Source organism: Amblyomma maculatum, chromosome 4, assembly GCF_055883805.1.
Source record: "Amblyomma maculatum isolate TAMU_Amacu chromosome 4, ASM5588380v1, whole genome shotgun sequence".
Taxonomy (NCBI): Eukaryota; Metazoa; Arthropoda; class Arachnida; order Ixodida; family Ixodidae; genus Amblyomma; species Amblyomma maculatum.
Window position 1 is genome coordinate 176,649,151 of NC_139347.1, and position 20,576 is coordinate 176,669,726.

Below are 20,576 nucleotides of genomic sequence, written 5' to 3' on the forward strand. Positions count from 1 at the left end.
TTTACCTTTCTGCCATAGCAGCAAGAGCCGCGTTTGTTTGTTTAGATTGTTCCTGAATTCGGTTTAGGGCGCCTATGATGTTGGTCATGCCTGTCTCAAGCCGCTCGAGTCTCGCCCCGTATTTGGCGTCTAGTCTATGCTCTATTGCCGCCAGCGGATCTGTTTCCCCGCCTCTTCGTTTCTGCGGGGGAGGTGGCCTGCCCTGTTCAGTGATCATTGCGTCCTCCTCCGCGTCTGACGCCGCGGGTGGTGTTAGCACCTTTGACGTCGCAGGTGGAGGTGTCGGTTTGGCTACTTGTTTTGCGGGGGGAGTCTGTGGAGGCGTGGGAGCCCCCGAATTTGGCTTGATTTGGATTGGTGGAGGTACTGGGTGCGTTTTTTAATTATCTCCCTCAGTTTCTCAACTTCCTTTCTTAACTTTTCTATTTCTTTATCTTTTTCTTTGTTTTCCTCATCTTTAGCCTGGGGAACCCCACTGCTGAAACTCATGGTTTTACTATCCCCGCTCGGGCTTCGTTTTTGGGTGGCTGGGTCCCTGCAGTTAGCCGTGACTCTGGATTTGGACCCCGACCTGGGCTTGGATCCGGACCGCTCCCTGCTGCTGCGGGAGCTTGAACGGTGACGTCGGTTGGCGTCCTCCAACAGCGGGAAGTCCCCGCTCCGCGCCCGAAAGCCTCCGTCCCTATCTTGAGAATATCCGCGTTGGTCACGGTGGTCTCTCCTGAATTTCGAGCGTCCTCTGCGGCCGCTCTCAGGTGTGGTGTTGGGATATTGCTGCTGCTCGTTGTGCTGCTGCTGCTGCTGTTCGGCAATTTTCTGCCCCCATTGATATTTTCTGGTCTGGTAGGGAGTCCTGTAGAGTTCTCTGCACTTCTTGTCGCCAAGCGGATGGTCTTTACCGCACAGCTGACATTTTATTTCGCAGGTGTGTCCCTGATCTGGGCGCTCTTCTCCGCATCCTCTGCACTTAGCGTTATTCCGATCTGGGCAGACATCCTCGCGGTGCCCTAGGCGCCCGCATGTGTTGCAAACCTCGTATTTGTTTCTATATAATACACATCTTTGCCATGTAAGGGAGAGTTTTACCCACCTCGGAACCTCTGGTTTTTCAAACAGTATGAGCACGGTGGTTGAGTTCCTGCCCAGGCGCCTGGCTCCTAGCACGGGGGGGTTGCCTTTGATCGTGCGTAGCCGTTGCACTATTTCTTCCTCGGTGATGCGAAGGGGAATGTCGTGTACCACCCCCTTACCGCAGTCTTCGGGCATAGCGACGTACGCCGTGATTTCAATTTTCTGGCCCTCGATTTCGAGGACGCGTACTGTGACGTATTTTCTTTTCCGTTATTCGCTGTCTGTTGCGATGAGGATAGACTGCTGTTTTGTGTTGAACGAGAAGGTGTCTTGCGCGGCCTCTCTGGTGTTTATATTCGCGGTGCGAGCGATCAACTCCGCAAGTTCAATGTTGCCGTACTTAAGTAGGCGGTTGACTCCTCCCCGTGGGCGGAGAATTATTTTGTCCGTTCCGTCGGGTATCTTGATCGATTGCTTTTCAACCGACTTTGCTGCCAATCTCTTTCGGCGAGCTTGGACGCGGCTCGCTCTCTCCCTTGATCATCGGTGACGCTGCGTTCCTCGTTCTCAAGTGGCACCGTCTTTCCTCTTTTCTTAGCAATAAACCACTGACCAGGTTCTTTCAGCTCCGCAGAGTCTGTGCTCGTTCTCTCCACAGTTTCCATAATTTTCGTCGAGCTTCTAAACGGCCGGGGGTGCCTTTGTTTGCCTAGGCCTAACTAGGCCTAGTATCCCCCGTGGCATGCGAAGTTCTTCAAAGCCTCAAAAATGTGCGAAAGAATTGGCCCCCCTTGGAGTCTTGATAATCCGCGGTGAGCGCTTCCTGAATAGAGTCGAATCCCAGAAAATTTCCGAAATCCAGTGGCCGAAATAGAGAGCAAGCGTTCGTGGTCGATCAAGCCCATCGATTGCACGTCCGCTCTCCAGCTTGGTCGGCGTGGAACTCCCGGTCACGTCACATTACATGCGTGACGCCACATCCACTACCCGAAACTCTTTTTCTTTCCACGCTTTCACTCCCACCTTCCCTTCCCTTATGGCGCGGTTGAGGTGTCCACAAAAAATTGGGACATTACTGCGCCTTTTCCTTCCTATAAATCAATCAATCAGATGCCCACAGAACGTGTGACAGATACTGCCCTTTCATTACATGTGAACCAATTATTATAATTATTTACCTAATTAACTTATTGGCGACAATATTTTTGAACACAACATTACGTCACTCTCTATCGATTGACACCACTCATGAACCTCTACCATTTCTCAATTACAACTGCTACGGACACGACTTTGCGGACACCAACTGCTGGCAGAAATCTGTGAACATTGCGAAGTAAGCTTTTGCATTATTAAAATGGTCTCTTAGATGTCTCTTAAGAGGAGAATAGCGAAAGAAGACTCTTCCTCTCCTATCCCTTACCTCTCTTATCGGCATTCGTCGTTGTTTTTGCGACTGTAGGAAGAAAGAAATAATGCACGGGCCTGCTACTGACTCTGTAGCTGTAGGAGGGTTGTTGTGACTGTAGGAAGAAAAAGAAACTGCACGGGCCTGCTACTGCTCTGTAGCTGAGCAACCTCCACTGCCTGATTTATTTATAGCAAGGGAAAGGCGCGGTAACTGTCTCACTTGTTTTCTGTGGACACCGCAATCGCGCCGTAAGAGAAGGGAGGAAGACAGAGTGAAAGTGGAAAGAGAGAAATAGGAGTCGTAGTGGAGGGCTACGGAGTAATTTCGACCACCTGGGGATCTTTACCGTGCGCTGATATCGCACAGCACACGGACGCCTCTTCGTTTCGCCTCCATTGAAACGCAGCCGCCGAGGTCGGGATCGAACCCGGGTACTCCGGCACAGTAGTCGGGCGTCTTACCACTGCACCACACCGGCGGGGCCCTCCACTGCCTTGTGCGGACATAAGAGAAAATAGAGAAGAAAGAAAAAGAAGAGGGAGAGAAAGACGCGTGCCGCATCAGCCGTTCTCCCCAACCAAAACGGTGGCGGGTGCAATGACGGCTTACAACAGTTAAAGTTAGTTGGCAGGCTAGCCCCCGTCGCAAACGGCAGTGATCTACCTGTCCCAACCTGTCCCGAGCCCCATCGGGGCCAGGATCAGCCACCCTCCTGACCCGGATGGAAGATAAAAGATGAAATTAAACGTGGCTTAGCTCATCCATGCCTGCATATACGTAGCGAAAAGCAATGACTACCTCGGGATCAGAAGTTAATTTCTCCAGTCTTCTGCGTTATTGGTCAGCAGCTGAACAGTCCTTGGCTTCCATGTTCGCCGGCGTTCTATGATTCGTTTACAGGAAAGGAAAGGTGCAGAATCTGACTCGCGGAAGGCAAGAAGCGCCGCCCGGCGGCGTTGGAGTGCATTCCTTCCCGCTTGGTCAACATCTGGTGTTGGCTTGGTTCTCATAGCCTCATAGCTGACGGCAGATGGGTGATGTCACATCCTTGACGTCACCCAAATTGAGTGCCTTAACTATTTTAGTCTTTGGTACTTTAAAATTGCGCATCAATCGCAGAATCTGTCACGCGCGGAATTCCGCTATCATCTTCACGGTACACAAGCGGAATCATGAGCACGCTTCAGGACGCGCGGCGTGGCACAGCCGTAATTGCTCGGCTGGGAATCCAAAGAATATAGGCTCGGTTCCCGGATGGATACTAGTTTTCTTTATTTTTAATAAGGACTCGCACACCTCTTAAGCGTTGCTAGGCAATGCCGGCAGAGCTTGGTGAGGAGACTGCGTATTTGGCCTTGGCTGTGACGTCACAGCATACGCGAAGCTCGGCTCTGACCCTCGTAGTGAAACCTTTCGCTTCAAACACCTGCGCCTCTGCTAGCGACATCACTCGGCGAGTTTGCGCACGCGGAGCTGTGGCTAAAAGTGATCACACACACGCCAGACCCGGTGTTGACTAGCCAGTGAAGCTTTTCGCTTCAAAAGAAAAGAACGCTCGGTCACCCGCAGCTAATGCTTTCGCTCAATATTTGTTGCAGCAGCGTTGAACCCTTGTAATATTTTTGTGCCACGGTTGCCTAAAACGTTTCTCAATGACCATGGCCGTGATTGTATTGCGAAAACAATACTACGACAGCAAATGCGAGACCTCGCATGGCGACAGCTACGCCGAGAGGAGACGTAGCTAAGATTTCCTCATAAAGAAATCAGTCTGACCTGACATTTGAATTCACGTTACCCCTATGCCAGGGGCAGCAGCTTGGAACTCAGGTCCCTCAATTCATATGGGAGGGTGATATCAGAATCAGCCTGCCAGAACCATCTACATTCTCGTTACTCCTACGGCACGCTGGCAAGTCCATACGGCTTGGTTTTAGTGTGACTTTATATGTGGGCTGGGAGCTTACGCTCTCGTTTCATACCCTGCATAGGCCACTGTTCAGGTTATGATATTTAAGCAAGGAATCCCGACGCTTCGATCAGGTACCGGAGATAGTCTGTGAAAAATGCTACAGCAATGCACGCGCCACAAAGCAGCAAAAAAACAAAAACAAATCAAAGCTCTTTCATCCTCCCCTTCGAGAAACCAGCTTCCCCATTCTCTACGAGCCGCTAGGCTGACATCGGAGTAGCGGAGACATCCATTGATCCGACTCGCTGATTTACGGGTGAAGGATGGGCGTACACGACTAACTGTGTGCGCCGACTGCGGCGGGCTTTTCCCTCGCCTTGGCTAGACTGACTGCGCTGAATGCAGATGCGCGCGCTCCCTCGCCCTTGTCGTTTTCGCTCACGCAGAGTGCCACGCCCCACCTCCCACCAAACACGGAAGAGGAAGGAGAATTTGGCTTGCGAGGGCTAGCGACCGGGCAGGAGAGTGAAAAACCTTTACGAGAGAACAGGAGAAAAGAAACACCAATGAATCGGGTGATTGCTGTGGCTGTAACGGTGTTATTAGTTACTCTTTTTAGTAATAGTTGGTTCAGAGGAAGGGAAAGGCGCAGTATCTGTCACACGTTTTCTCTGGACACCTGAACCGCGCCGTAAGGGAAGGGAGGAAGGTGGGAGTGAAAGTGGAAAGAGAGAAAGTGGAGCCGTAGTGGAAGGCTACGGAGTAATTTCGACCACATGGGGATCTTTAACGTGCGCTGACGTCGCACAGCACAATGACGCCACTTCGTTTCGCAGCCGCCGAGGTCGGATTCTAACCCGGGAACTCCGGACAGCTTCTCTTTTCAAAAACATTTCTTTTTCCACCTTGCATTCTGGGGCGAAGCCTCCTAGTCACGGGGAAAGAAAATGCTTTTGATTGTAGGGTGGAGAGTAGCCCTTTAAAGGATGAACGTAAGTGTACCCATAATGTAGCACCTTACACTGATAGGGCGTGATAAGGGAATAATGTAGCAGGCAAAAGAAGCTTCCGCCGTTGCTTTCGCAATTCAACTATAAGGGCAACCAAACCTAAACTACAACTAATTCTTCTTTCCGATACCGTCGAAGCCATCATTCCGCAGTGCGGCATTGTTAACAATTCTACCTAAGCCAACCATCCGCAGACGAATAGCGAGGCTGAAAGTTTTAACCGCACCTAAGTGATATGCTCCTCATGTATGTCGCATCCGACCACTAAAACTACTACCGGCTTCTCCCGTTTCTCAAGTACGCCTACAATACTGCCACACAAAGCACGACCGGCTTCTCTCCTTTTAGAGCAAAGCTCTTTGGCGCCCATTCCTGCATTTCGCGTCGTCGTCGCCGTCGGCGTCGCAGCTGTCCCTCATAATCAGCTCCGTAGCCGGGGCAGCGCGCGCTCCTGCCGCTCCGTTCGCCGCTGCGCGTACCCTCTTCCTCGTGTTCTCCGGTTGCTGCGTGGACTCCTGCCGCCAAAGTTCGCCGCTGCGTGTATCTCCCCTTCTTCCTGCGGGGCGGCGATGGTGTTCTCCGGTTGCCGAAGCACCGGCTCTGCATTAGCGGATCACGGTGCATGCAGCCCAAGCCGAAGCGCAGAGCCACGGTGACTTGACTCGCTAGCGGCGTCAGGTGGTGGTGGTGGTGAAAACATTTATTATTATAATACATATAGGTATGTACACTACGTGGGATGCCTAGACAGGCACTCCATTGGCGTTTGCCGCAGCCCGGGCGCGCTGCGTTAAGACCTTTTTTTTTCCTATAGGCCCACGTGTGGCTTCCCGCACCCTCCCGATAACTTATTGCTCTCTTCGCTCTTCCTCCAATGCCACACCTGTGCGGCGGCAATCAGAGCGGCGGGCTGGTGGCGAAGGATATCGATATGTACACCGCCCGAGCCGAAACGCATAGTCGCTGCCGTTTGCCATTAGGAACCGTCTGTCTTAAAGTTGTCTGTAATTTTACATACATGTCTTGCTCGATTCTTTGCCTCAATCTATCGAAAAGCTGCAACAGCTGAGGAGCTGCGTTTAAATTTCGCATCAAGAAATAACGCAATCGTCGGCAAATTTTTCCTCCTCTGCGACCATGAACTGACTTCTACTATGAACTCTCTTATTGCTCTGATACCTCCGATTTGACCACAATATCTCAAGCAGCAGCATATGCCAAAGAATATCTCCAGATTGTCCGATCATGCACAACCCAAACCCAGACTCACCAAAAGTACAACAAGAACAGAACGTAAGAAATGTCTACAGAATAAAATTACCGCGAGACGGAAAAGGAGTGCTTACTAAGCACTTGGTACTGACATTTGCGTTCAGCAAACTTCCAGACACTGTTGGTGTAGGATACATAAGCTAAATATCCGACGGGACATTCGAAATCCACGTCGTTGCTACAACTTTCCGAAGTATGGCCAAAGTTCTCAGAGCTGCCGGGGCCAAATAACCTTTGGCAAATGTTTTTCGCATGCACTACTGCCGCAAATTGCAAAAATTAATTTTTGTGCTAAGCTGTCATGGTCACCATGCAGTATATTCACGAAGCTGTCCAACATGGAAAATGAAAAAAGAAATTGTGAGACTGAAATTCACAGAGAACATTACCTTGCAAAGTAGACCGAATCCTACTCTCATTGCTATGTGACCCTGCGTACTCTGCTGTGGCACAGGAGGCCGCGGCGTCACAGCCGGCTTCAGTACCTGCCAAGGCCACAAGAGGTCAGCCTGGTGCAGGGCATCTGCGCCCTAGGTGGCAGTGGCTTGCGCTGCTCCATCTCACAACAAGCAGGCCATGCGGTCTTTTAAGTCAGCCGGCCACAAAGGCTCCCCGCAAACGGGCAAACCAAACTAAAATGCATTCGTGCGTTCTGCACGGACGTTCATTGCATCGTAAGATGCAATGGACACAACAACCCGAGATAGTCCTGAACCGTCAAAATCCCAGAGGTAGCGGGAGTCCTTGGAAAAACCTAAAAAGACAAGCTGTGAATGACGGGGCCAAAAGAAGCAGTTTGTTCCCGTTACCAACATAGGATAGGGTTGCTTTAACAGTAAACTGGAACTGCAGAGGACATATTAGCTGTGCACTTACCTATCGCTTTATGCTTACAAGAAACTAATTTGGGTCCCTAGCACATGGATATCAGAAAAAAAAATGGCAGTGACTTAACTCTGCTATGCCACGATATACGTAGCTTGAGATTGGTTTATCTTGGCTTGTCCCTGTTTTCCCTTGCTTGATCTTAGCTTATCTCGGCTGTTCGTGGTTAATCTTGGCTTGCCATGGATTATCACTACCCCCTCGGCTTCACAAGACAGACAGCACTGTATACGATGCACACAACATTCCGCCTCGTGTTCGGGAGGTACCAGGTTCGATCCCTGGTGCCGCCGGTTACTCACCGGTTTTTCAATGGGTACAAGTTTTCCCCCGGCCTGGTGCTCGGCCCTTTGGGGTGAAATGTTTGGGAAAAGAAAAAGGGCCACATAATGAGCTTTTGTCGCACAAGGCGGACTTACTGTTGTCCGATGGCGGAACTGATCACCGCCACATCGGAGCAACTATTTGAGACCTATGACCCCTTTCCCAAACATTTCACCCCAAAGAGCCGAGCACCAGGCCGGGGGAAAGCTTTATGCAGAAAACACCGGTTGTTTTAGGAACGCCGGACTAAGAACTACGAGCTAGGAACGCCAAGCTACTCTGTCACTGACACGGTTGCGCTCCCTTTTAAGACGAAAGCCTTTAATGGGTCATACTATGTCACACTGTCGTGGACAAAGTGTGTCCCATTTTTGCGGCAGCTATCGCGTGCCGTTCATGGGCGCATGTTCAAGTGTAGGATTGAAGATGGCAGGAACGCTAGACAACATGAGACGTCTTTAGGAAAGGCACAGTAAGTGTGGCATTGCAGATGGCAGGGACGCATACCGCCTCGGCCAGTCACAGAGCCGCAAAAATGGGACACACTTTGTCCACGACAGCATGAGCCATTAAAGGCTTTCACCTTAATACCTGAAGCCTGGAAAGAGGTTGTTATTATACATTTCTTGAAACCCGGAAAAAAACCAACCTCCCTCAATAGTCACAGGTCCATAGCTCTCACTGGCTGTCAGGAATAACTTTTTGAAACCGTTTTACCATCAGTCTAACCTTAAATATAGAATCTCGCCAACTTCTCGATGACCATCAATGCGATTTTAAAAGAACACGCTCAACTACAACTCACTCAGTTCGACTCGAAAATACATTCAGTGATGCATTCACACACAAACAGCACAGCCCTGCTGTCGGTTTAATACTTAAATCTGTTTCGTATTCAGTCTATGACGATGATTGCAGATAGTCAGCATCTCCTGAAATGTATCAACCTTTGAAATACAAGTACAAATAACAATAAATAAAATGCAACATGGGCAAAGAAAAATGGATTTCAGTTCTCTCCTCAGAAACCAGTGGCGATTGTGTTTTCTCTCAAAGGAGGAGTGTATCTCAATTCCTCAGTGTACATAAATGAGAATGAACTACCAGGTAAAAATGAACGTAAGTTTCTAGGGATAACTTTTAGAGAAAACTACTTACATTCCTACCTCATATAAGAACCCTAAAGAGAAAGCTTCAAAATCAATTAACATACTCAAAGGTCTTTCAAGAAAACACTGGGGATCCGACAGGACATGTCTGTTTCATATTACAGCTGTGTTGTGCGGTCTTGTTTAGATGATGGTGCTATACCATATGGATCCAGAAGAGCATCCAATTTTTAACGATTGCATTTATTGCATAACCTCAGCTTGCGTCTCTCAACTAGTACTTACCAAACTTCTCCAATAAACAGCCTTTACGTTGATACATATGATCCTCCCCCCGAATACAGAAAATCGTTGCTTACATTCTCGTGTCTCGAAAATACAGTCCCTAGCAAATCATATATGCTAGCTCACAGTTACAAAGTGCACGTCCAGAATATCGTTCCAAAACATGCCACAATCAATCAGATCCTTATCTCTCCGTTTTGAGGAAATACGCCTAGAACTAGAAATACTGGAAATACTTAAAATCATTGCCCCGAGATACGATCTAGTACCACACTGGTGAAATCTCCCCTCTCTCTGTGTCTTCAAACTAACTCAATTTAAAAAAAGCTTTCCGACGTGAACACATGCTACAAGAGTTCCTAGCTTTGGAGGAAAAGTGTAAAAATTGGATAGCTTTTTATACGAAGAGTTCTTAGACGGCACATCAAGTGGAAAGCGCTATAGCACAAGACAAATGGGAAAATACAGTAAGACTGCCTGAACGTGCATCTGCTTTCACTGCTAAATATTATGAAATTGTTCTACCAGTAAATCATATAATCAAGAAAAACATAGAAAGGGCATAATCTTCACTGATTCCCTCAGTACAATCACAGCTCTGCCTTCCAGTAATGCAGTAGAACCCTTAGTAGGAGACATTACATACCATAATAGCAGCTGAAACACGATGGCAGCAACTAAAGTTCTGCTGGATACCAAGCCACATAAGGATCAGCGGCAATGAGAGACCCGATGCAAATGCTGCGGCTATCTGTAATGCAGAAGTTCAGAAAGTAAATTACCGCACTGGAATGCCATAAAATTCGTACCAATGGAAGTAAGAAGAAAATGGGACATTCCATGCGATAATGAAGCAAACAACGAACTGTACGCTGTCAAACATAACCTTGAAGAAGAAAAATCATGCAACCATCAGAAACGCTTACTTGAAGCAATTTTATGCCACCTCCGTAACGGACATACCCATATGACGCACAAATTCATTCTTAGGAAAGAAGATAAGCCGATATGGGAAGAGTGTGGAGATGAGGACACCTTAAACGACATATCATTCTCCTGCATAAATTTCGAGAATCTAAGGAAAAAAATAATTTACACACTTCTACAGAAACCCAACCCCATTTCATCCAGCCTTGCTCCTCGGAGAGGATGCATTTGGGGTACATTCTGCGTTTTTAAATTATTCGAGGATGCAATGGTCCCGAACAATTTGTAATGTCTCTGACGTCTGTAGTTTGTATTCATAACATAAATATAATGCACCTCGTGTTTGGCCCTTAATAGCCTTAGTTGATTATACGCCATTATGGCGCATAAGCAACTCCATCCAACACAACACAACTGTAATATGAGGGAGCTCAAGTCAGAGTTCCACAGTTTCCACTCGTACACGAGGCTCCTTTGTTTTGGAACTGCATGCACGTGATAGGACAGTATTAACCCAAGCGTCTTTGGACATGATATTAGGTTTCCTCACGTCAGTTGATAATGTTCCTAAGCACTTTCAAAATTGCGGACTATCATCATGATGCCTTTGCTGATGAAAGCTATGTATGCTAATAATAATACCATTTGCTACAAGGTCTATAGAATGCTTGCCTTTTTGCTTCTATATTCTTGTGTACTTTAATAAACTGTTTTAAAAATAACTACCTTGCCTTACAGCTTGCCCCAGATTTGTATTTTCAGGTTACTTTTGAGACGTTTTCTGAAGCCTCAGTAAACAGTTCATGTAAGTGCACAAGTTTTCACTATAATAATTTTCATGTTTACAAACACTGCTCTGCAGTATAAATGCAACTTACGTGGATCCTTAAGTAAAGGGCAGTGATTCTATTCCAACATGACATTTTTCTTTCCACAGAAGTTTCCCTAGACTGCACTTCTCATGACCTATAATCATATGACCTATGACCTCATCACTGTTTTGATCAATCACAAAAATGTATGATGACCTCAGGTTTTCGGCCAAACATGCGCTCTTAGGCTTCTCCTTTAAAAAAATGTTTTGTGTAATGCAATCTAGTCAGCATATCTTTCCATCCGACATAAGAATGCATTGAGGCACAATTCTTGCGTCACTAAATAATGCAAGGCTAGAGCAAACATGTGCATACAAAATTAAGCACACTCCCAAAAGTTTATTGCTGCAGAACAACTAAAAAAAAGCAGAACAATCCAGACCATGCAGAGTTACGTCCACTAATAAAAATGTACTTAGGTTTCAAACATTTCAATTTACAAACGGTCAGTGGCATGGAAGGACGGGTCGCATTTTTCAACCCAGCTATTTAGCTACCGGAGGCTTTCCCTATTTTGCAAACCATTGTCCTTTATGTATCCAAATTACGCTCTTTTATCAGAAAGAAGTAAAGGAGGCAACTAGGTAGACAACTGCATGAATAACAATAGTCTGATCATCACCAGTCGAGTTAATTTTTTAAGCACACATACCCCCGTATTCTAAAACACTCCTTACTTTAGACTGTTTCCCTACCTTATGTAGGGAGCCCTCCATGTTCCCAAAACACAAGGAGTGCCCGAAGGGCCTGACCGAATTCTGAAAGCTTCCTGAAGCCTTCCTAGCGAAAGGAGCTCCTCACCTGTTTAACTGGCGGATATGACTCTCCTGGTTACGAGATTATGTATATTAAATGTGAATAATATGCCAATAATGAACAAAATAAAGGAGCTGCGCTGTTAGTTTAAAGTTTATTTGATATATCTAGGCATGGCATGCATTTTATTATGCACGTTTTGGATGAAAATTCTTGAAATGGCTGAATTCAGCAAAGAAGCAAACAGAGCCTGGCAACACTAATTTCGGTGTCGCGCCGCGCCAGTCGCGCCGTCTTCCTGTTCTTCCTGTTCTGCCAGTCTTCCTGTTCGCGTGTTCTGTATCTTCGATCCTTGTACGTGCTGTGTTTGCCACCATACCGCCAGCCGACATGCCGGTAAAGATGCCATTCCTTGACGAAGAAAAGGATCTTCTAACTGAGCTGCTAGGGAAATACAAGAACGTTGTTGAAAACAAAAAGACTGATGCGATGTCCCTGCACGCCAAAACGAAGGCATGGGAGCGCTTGTGCCTTGAATATAATAGCATGCCTAACGTGCGTCCCCGGGAAGTCAAGCAACTTAAGAAGCTGTGGGATAACTTGAAGCAAAAATACAAGAAAGAAAAGGCGAGACAAGCTAGAGAGGTGATGGCCACAGGTAAGTTTCAGCATTTTATAAACTGTCATGTGCCGTTGTCACCCGTTAATAATTAGGGGGTATTATTAACGATGCGCCCTTAACGGTGCGCACACTCCCAGACACCCTTAGAGTGAGTGGGGGTAGTTGTTCCGGTCGCGAAGGAGATGCCCTCGACCTGCGTGGCAAGCTCAGCCGGAATTCAACTACCTTGTAGTGACAGAAGGGGGTGGTCGTTTGGTGCCCAGCGGTCGCCGGTTCAAACCAGAGTAAGGATCGGAGTCAGAAGTAACAAACAAAACACAATTTATGCACAGCAAGAGACGATACAAAGGAATACACAAGATCACTTGAAATACATAGACGAGAGGGTCACAGAATACAAACGCTAAGCATGCAATTTCACAGGTATCCAATAACGTAGAGGCTTTACAACAGATGAAACATGAGAGAGTACATAAACAAACACCAAATTGTTCACCGGGCACTGTTGCAGTCCGACGCCTCAAGAGTCACGATGTGGCCGCCATACGAGACGAGCGCCGCTCCCTTGAAAGTCCGTGGGCTTGCCAGCAGCGGGTGATCCCCGGGAGTCCAGCCGTAGCACAGGCGAATACGTCGCAAAACACGAACTGACTGACTGACTGACTGACTGACTGGCTCAACAAGCGGCGCGGTCGCTTTAAATAGGGCGCGCCGCGTCTGTTTGTTAACATGCGCCAAAGCTAGCGCGCACACACACAGCTTCGCTGGTTATAGCTCCCACTTCTCCTCCCGTCGAGCCGCGCGTCGTCATTGGCTAGGTCCCATAGAAGATTCTCGATTTTTCTGGCTGATTCCAGTCCGATGAATCACCGTCCTCCCCGGGCAATGGGAAAGAGGGTGACGGCAACGCGTACAAAGCTACGCGCTCTCCCGCGCGGGGAAGGGGGCTTTTCTCTACATGCTTTCCACGCGACGCCGCGCGGGCCTCGCGCCGTGCTGACTTGATGAATATGTGCGCCGATTTCGTGACACTGCCCCTCCCTTAAAGAATATTGTCCCACAATATTCACAACAACCACGAACATCGCGCGCACATGCATGCGCTCACAAATATATGGGGCAAATGACCATATCACACACATTGCACAAATTTCACGAACTGTAATAACACCTTACAAAATTCACACATCAATGCCATGAAATTCACAAACATAGCAACATACTGTTGTTGGATACATGCCAAGGATCAGTAACATAGAAACACACAAATATTCAAATGTGCTGCACCCAAACCTAAGCCATGCTTTCGCCTATATTTCCACACTCGGGATGCACCTTCTTGGAACGTATCGGTTCCTCTCCAACTTTCAGATAACCAAGTTCTCCTTTTTACTAGACACTGCCGTTTCTTCCTCCCGCGAGTTCGGCTCTTTTCCCGTTTACTATAGAGCCTTTTGCATTGCGGGTTGTTCTTGCTCCGGTCTTTACTCCTGAGTTCTGCTTCCCGATCGGAAGTTAGGCCAGATCTAACGCTACCTTGCCTAGCAGCGCTTCGAGCAGGCCGTCTCATTCTTTCTCGATCTGGGCGGCTCCACATGCGCTTGCACATCCAGGCGTTCGGCCGCTTCTTCCTTCCTTTTCTATAGGACATTTCCCTGTCGACTTTGTCTGACTTGGCAGGTTTGGATCCGTTTCTTTTTGTTTCCACTTTTATTCGCACCTTTGGCCGAGGAACGTTTGATCCAGTTTTACCCACATAATCAGAACATTGTTGTCTGAAAGGAGCGTCCTTTTGAGAACTTGGTTCTCTCTCAATCCTTTTCATTTTCTTTCTTCTCTTTACGACCTTCAGTCGTATTTTCTTGAAGCAGGACTCATTTTCAACTAGAGACTCATTCTCCTCACTTTTAATTAATTCTTCTTTCTTAAATGTTTCCATGAATTCCTTCATTGCCGTGCAGTCTTCACTTTCTCCCATTTCTGAATCCTCAAGATTAGGATCTGCACTGCCACCTTCATTCAAGCTTTCGTGCTCACTGCTATTTGAAAGCTCCTCATCCCGGTCACTCATGTACTCAGCCATGGTGTCATTTAATAAGGAGCTACCATCCTGCCCTTCATCTTTAGGCGTAGAGTACATGAACGAGCATTCTGGCTCGACATCTGCCGTTGCAGCTTCTCTGCATCCTGTCGTTTTGGAGGGGGCAATCTCACTTTCTTGAGAAATCTTCGCTCCAGAAAAGTTTGTTTTTTCTGAACATTCTGTCGCGGGAGCGGACTGTTCCACAACCTTACTCTGACTGCTGGAGCTAGTTTCTACAGCACAGGTGGCTGTCAACGAATCGGTTATTACACTGTACTTCCTAATATAAGGAAGGGTAACCTCCGGAGGCTCGGTAATACCTTTCAAACGCCGAACCTCAGCCAGCTTTTTGAGAAGGATGTCTCTCTCTTTTAAGAATTCTTTTTCTTTTTCTGCCTGCTTCCTGAGCCATTCTTTCCCTCGTTCTTCTCTTTGCCTCTCTCTTTCTTTCTCAGCCTCTTCTCTTTCCTTCTTAGCTTGTTCTAGAACCTCTCTTTCTTTTCGGTCCACCCATTCTCGCAGTTCAGCTCCTTTTAGACCTTTCTCTAGGCCCAACGCAATAATCTCCTTGAGATTCATCTCCAATCTGAACTGCTTAAGGCTAATACATAGCACTCTCAATGGACCTTACACAACCGCTTCAGCGCGGTACCTCTTGCTATCGCTCTGCTGCTACACCGTTTACGACCTCTTCGTAAACTCTTCCAACTCGTTCTCCGTCCTCTGAGCTTGAGTGCACCAAACGTCCTGTCGCGGACGCCAGATTAATTGTCACCCGTTAATAATTAGGGGGTATTATTAACGATGCGCCCTTAACGGTGCGCACACTCCCAGACACCCTTAGAGTGAGTGGGGGTAGTTGTTCCGGTCGCGAAGGAGATGCCCTCGACCTGCGTGGCAAGCTCAGCCGGAATTCAACTACCTTGTAGTGACAGAAGGGGGTGGTCGTTTGGTGCCCAGCGGTCGCCGGTTCACACCAGAGTAAGGATCGGAGTCAGAAGTAACAAACAAAACACAATTTATGCACAGCAAGAGACGATACAAAGGAATACACAAGATCACTTGAAATACATAGACGAGAGGTTCACAGAATACAAACGCTAAGCATGCAATTTCACAGGTATCCAATAAGGTAGAGGCTTTACAACAGATGAAACATGAGAGAGTACATAAACAAACACCAAATTGTTCACCGGGCACTGTTGCAGTCCGACGCCTCAAGAGTCACGATGTGGCCGCCATACGAGACGAGCGCCGCTCCCTTGAAAGTCCGTGGGCTTGCCAGCAGCGGGTGATCCCCGGGAGTCCAGCCGTAGCACAGGCGAATACGTCGCAAAACACGAACTGACTGACTGACTGACTGACTGACTGACTGGCTCAACAAGCGGCGCGGTCGCTTTAAATAGGGCGCGCCGCGTCTGTTTGTTAACATGCGCCAAAGCTAGCGCGCACACACACATAGCTTCGCTGGTTATAGCTCCCACTTCTCCTCCCGTCGAGCCGCGCGTCGTCATTGGCTAGGTCCCATAGAAGATTCTCGATTTTTCTGGCTGATTCCAGTCCGATGAATCACCGTCCTCCCCGGGCAATGGGAAAGAGGGTGACGGCAACGCGTACAAAGCTACGCGCTCTCCCGCGCGGGGAAGGGGGCTTTTCTCTACATGCTTTCCACGCGACGCCGCGCGCCGTGCCGACTTGATGAATATGTGCGCCGATTTCGTGACAGCCGTATTCCATTTTTTTGTATTTCTGACTGCGACGTTAATTACAGGTGGTGGACCACCACCGGAGCCTCTCGATGACAGGCTCGCCCAGATTGAGGCAATCGTCCCGCATATAGCGGTACGGGTTCCGAACCCCTATGACAGCGACGTGCAGCCGTCAGCCAGCCAAGCCGTTGCCAACATCATAGACAGCATGGTGGTAGGGGACGGCCGGTCCGATGCAAGTGATGAAGGTAAGCAGGACATTCCGTACAACCCAATTCAGATTACTATTTGAACCGATGCAGCTGTCGGCTGCATATTGTAACATTCTCCATATTAGCCATTAAGCCAGTGCACATTAGTGGTCAAGCGGCAAATGTCTTTTTTCAGCAGTGCTGCAGTACACGTTTGTGGCTTCCAAGAATGTGTGTATTGAGCGCGTCTTTTAACTTCCTTCTGTGCATCGCACTTAAGCAAAATGAAAAGCATTCCACTATATTTTCTGCATAAGCAAATGTAACGGCAATCAAGCTGCCATGCTTGGAATGTTGTCTCTAGTACTATTTCATTGGTTTGTATATTAGCGCTAAACAGTTATGTGTCGTCAATATTTTTGATTAGGACACCTAGTAAAGCTCTTGTATTTGTTTTGAAACTGTTGGAGATTTTGTATTGATTGTTAAAGTGCAGTGTATGACAAAGATGCACCATCGGTCTGACATGAGCGCTTAATTTCGTCTCTTTCATGTGACAACGTGAGTTCCACACACTTGTAGGTTGCCTGCTTACAATGCTATCACCACAGTGATGAATGACTCTCCTTATTGAGACGGAAGTAAAGTGCTTTCAATCAGCATGGTAAACCAACTCGACCAAACGCTGTCACTATTGAAGGTTTTATTACAATGCTTTATATATCCAAACTTCTTGCAGAGTTCCCAGTGAACAGTCAGGCAGATGAGATGCTGTCTGACGCCACAGTACACAGCGAGCCAGCAGCTGCCGTGGACACTGCTGGGTTGGCAGCCGAAGATAGACTGGCAGCTTCATGCAGCCAGGAATCGGCAGCTGAACGACCGGTGCGTCGTCGACAAGGTGGTCGAGCCACTGCTGTGGAGGAGGCAATATCCAGTGAGCTAGAGGCCCGTCTTCAGGCTGCAGAGAATGAAAAGGCACAGAGGCACCAAGAACACTTGTTAAGAATGAAGATGATAGAAGATGAACATGCATTCAAACGCGAGCAGCATGTAGATGAGAGAAGCAAGCGGAATGCAATTCATAAGATGAAAATGCGCGTCTTGAGGGCAAAAGAAGAAGCCCAGAAACTTAAGATAACTATTTTGACAAAGCAGCTGGCTGCTCTGAATCTGGAGCAGTGATCGGAGCAGCATAAGTCTCGTGCAGATAACCGACAAAAGCTTCTATGTATATAACATTGAATAAAGGGGCATATTGTGCTAGATTCCACTGTGTTGGTTCATGCTTCCAGTTTTTTAGTTAGTTCTTTATATAGTTTTTCCATATTTCGGCTCACACGCATTTCTGCATAAACGACATCACACAGTTTTACCTCTAATCAGAGTCCGTCTCACTGTCGTCTGCAGTTCGATTGCTGGCAAAGCAACGCTGAATCAGCCTTGTTCGAACTTGCATGCCTAGAAGGCTGTCAGTGACGCATGCTCCATCAGCATCTGCCTGTTCAGGTTCAGGCTCATCCCCGTTTGGAAGTGGGTCTTTTAGAGTGCACGCAATATTATGAAGTGCTGTACATGCAGTTATGATCGCAACTGATCGCTCATGTTTAGACTCAAGCTTTTTGCTCAGGCAAGCAAACCGCCTCTTCAAAACGCAAAACGCCCGCTCAACAGAGTTTCTTGTCCTGATGTGGCTCTTGTTGTACCTGCAAGCAGAAAGGCAAAATAATAAACTCGTGCACAACCATTTTCCTTGCCTTGGCATCAATAGAAGTTGCAAACATGCATAGTCCTGACCACAGAGCAGTGTCTGGCACTTCTGTTTCTCCGTAGGTGCAGCTTTGAAGTGGTGCTATTGCCATATCATCTGGCTTCTTAGGAATAGAATGTGTGTAATCAATGCAAAGGCTGGTGCGACTAAGCAGGTTACTCCTGTGCAAGACATTTACACAAAATCAAAAGCCTTTCGTCACATGACAAAACATGTGCATACTTAAATGCCTTGTTCCTCTCCTACAGAGAAATGCAAGCAGTGTCTTCCTTTTCGCATGCAGGCATTGCATCTGTGAGGCTGGACAAACTCATCTGCACATTTTCGACTGAAGCTTCCATGACAACACAGCTTCAGAAGCTGATTAAAAAAGATATATATATATATGGCACATTTTTAAATAGAGGTCCCATGATAACACAGCCAAAGAAACTCGTTTGAAAGAATGGATGTAACATTGCTCATGCCCGACATGCTCTCTGAGCACGTACGTGGGGTTACAGCAGCACATTACGGATTGAAATATCTGCTGTGCAATGTTGGAACCAACAATTTTGCGCTGTGCTGCGCACACAGTAATAGAAACTGATCGCTTTTTGCTTCACAATCCTTCTCGGGCATGCCAATCTTCTCTTCCATGCACCACAAGCTCGCTCCACAGAACTGTGCATTTTAATAATGTCCCCTGCTGTTCCCGCCAAGAGTAAGCCAAAATAACTATTGCATGCATACTTCACCTCAGTGCTGCAAAATTGTTTTCCTTACCTCTTTTGTGCACAAGTCTGAGGGTTCCTTAGTGGCGTCAACAAGAAAGGCATACATGCGTAGCCCTGGTTACCTAGGAGCATGCCTGGCATTTCCTTTTGTTCATACGCCACCATCAATCGGCTGTTGCTGAAGTTCCTGTTGTCATGGACTGACCCAGGCCAACTCGAGACAACATTAAGAAACTGAAGCTCTTGTCCTGTGACAGCCTGTAAACAAAACAAGAAAGAGAAGTTCAGATCACTGTGGTGCTTAAGAGAGAAAGAGATCAAGAGACTGCACTTTATTTAGCGACGGACAGTGCTCAACTCAGCAGCTTCTCGGCCAGCCGTATCAGGCAGCTAGGCAGCCAGCACGCTGACCCTTGTCAAGCATGCCAGGCTAACATGGGAAGTATAGTGATTTGTAGGGCCTGTGTGAGCATAATACTATCCAACGCCAGCGTAGCCTTCTTTACCCTAGGTAGCTACACCTGCATCATGCTCCCAACATAACTGCGCGGTGTTCTCTGCATGCATACGTGTGCCAAGTTCTGATTTTTTACGTAAGGGGCGGCAATCAAAAGCAGAGATACATTGTCTTGTCATGATTTCCTTATTGAATACTACTTCACACCTCTGTCTGCTGTAGATTAGCAGGACAAGCTACAAATACACAATGTTACAATCTAGCGCACAATAACAGATACGCATCCGCATTTCTGCCGACAGGAATTACACTGTACGTAAAACTACGGTAGGTGAAGAAATGTCCTGTCTGTAAATAGTGAGGCAGATATTCACCACTTGTGGGTTTCCCCGGCCCTGAATCCGAAGAGAATCCTTCACAGCAGAGGGTCTTTCGCCAAATAACCCGTCATCTTACATTGCTTGGGCGCAGGGGCCTCATCATCGTTCCCTCTTGGACTTTACTAGAACGGCTAACCTTATTTCTTTCAAAGAACGTTATATATATTGTAAGCACTGTGAGTGACCTTCATCTTCATCTCAGCGTAATCATCATCGGTCTTCGGGTCGTGCGAAGAAGACGAAGTGTTGCTAAGCTGTAGCTAGTCGGTAGCTGCTGCTTCGGCCTACCTGAAGTAAAAAGGTGAATTTGCTGGTGCGTTCTTCTGCCTCACAAGTGGTGGAGGTGCTGGGTAATGTTGTTGCCTATGCGAAAAAATGTTGTTGCCTATGCGAGCCGAACTCTGACTTCTGCGGAACAAAACTACACTATTACCGAACAAGAATGTCTCGCCGTCGTCTGGGCTGTTCAGAAGTTTCGTCCTTACCTGTACGGCCGTCACTTCACAGTCGTCACTGACCACCACGCCCTATGCTGGTTATCCACTTTGAAAAATCTGTCCGGTCGTCTCGGGCGGTGGATCCTCCGCCTTCAAGAGTACGACTTTACTGTCACTTACAAATCGGGCAAGAAGCACAAGGACGCCGACGCTCTCTCTCGTTGCCCTATTGCTTTGCCGTCGCAACCCATGTCCTCGCATTCCTCTCCTGTCCCAACGGAGTCAAGCCATTTAAACCCTACAGTTATGCAGTCTTTGAGCGCCGCCTCTATTGCTCCCATGCCAGATATACACTGCAATCTTGCTCACCACC

At 47.6% G+C, this 20,576-nt stretch overlaps 1 protein-coding gene across 1 annotated transcript; it reads left to right on the forward strand.

The window, feature by feature from the left end:
- Positions 1-12,227: 12,227 nt before the first annotated feature.
- LOC146193539 (uncharacterized) lies at positions 12,228-17,627 on the forward strand. The gene is made up of 3 exons (XM_084600574.1): positions 12,228-12,495; positions 16,314-16,499; positions 17,182-17,627. The coding sequence occupies exons 1-3, from the start codon at positions 12,228-12,230 to the stop codon at positions 17,625-17,627; spliced, it is 900 nt and encodes a 299-aa protein (XP_084456700.1).
- Positions 17,628-20,576: the final 2,949 nt, after the last annotated feature.

Coding starts and splice junctions, on each gene's coding strand:
- LOC146193539 (XM_084600574.1), top strand. CDS start 12,228: ATGCCGGTAAAGATGCCATTCCTTGACGAAGAAAAGGATCTTCTAACT. Junction 12,496..16,313: donor TAGAGAGGTGATGGCCACAG/GTAAGTTTCAGC, acceptor CGTTAATTACAG/GTGGTGGACCACCACCGGAG. Junction 16,500..17,181: donor GTCCGATGCAAGTGATGAAG/GTAAGCAGGACA, acceptor AACTTCTTGCAG/AGTTCCCAGTGAACAGTCAG.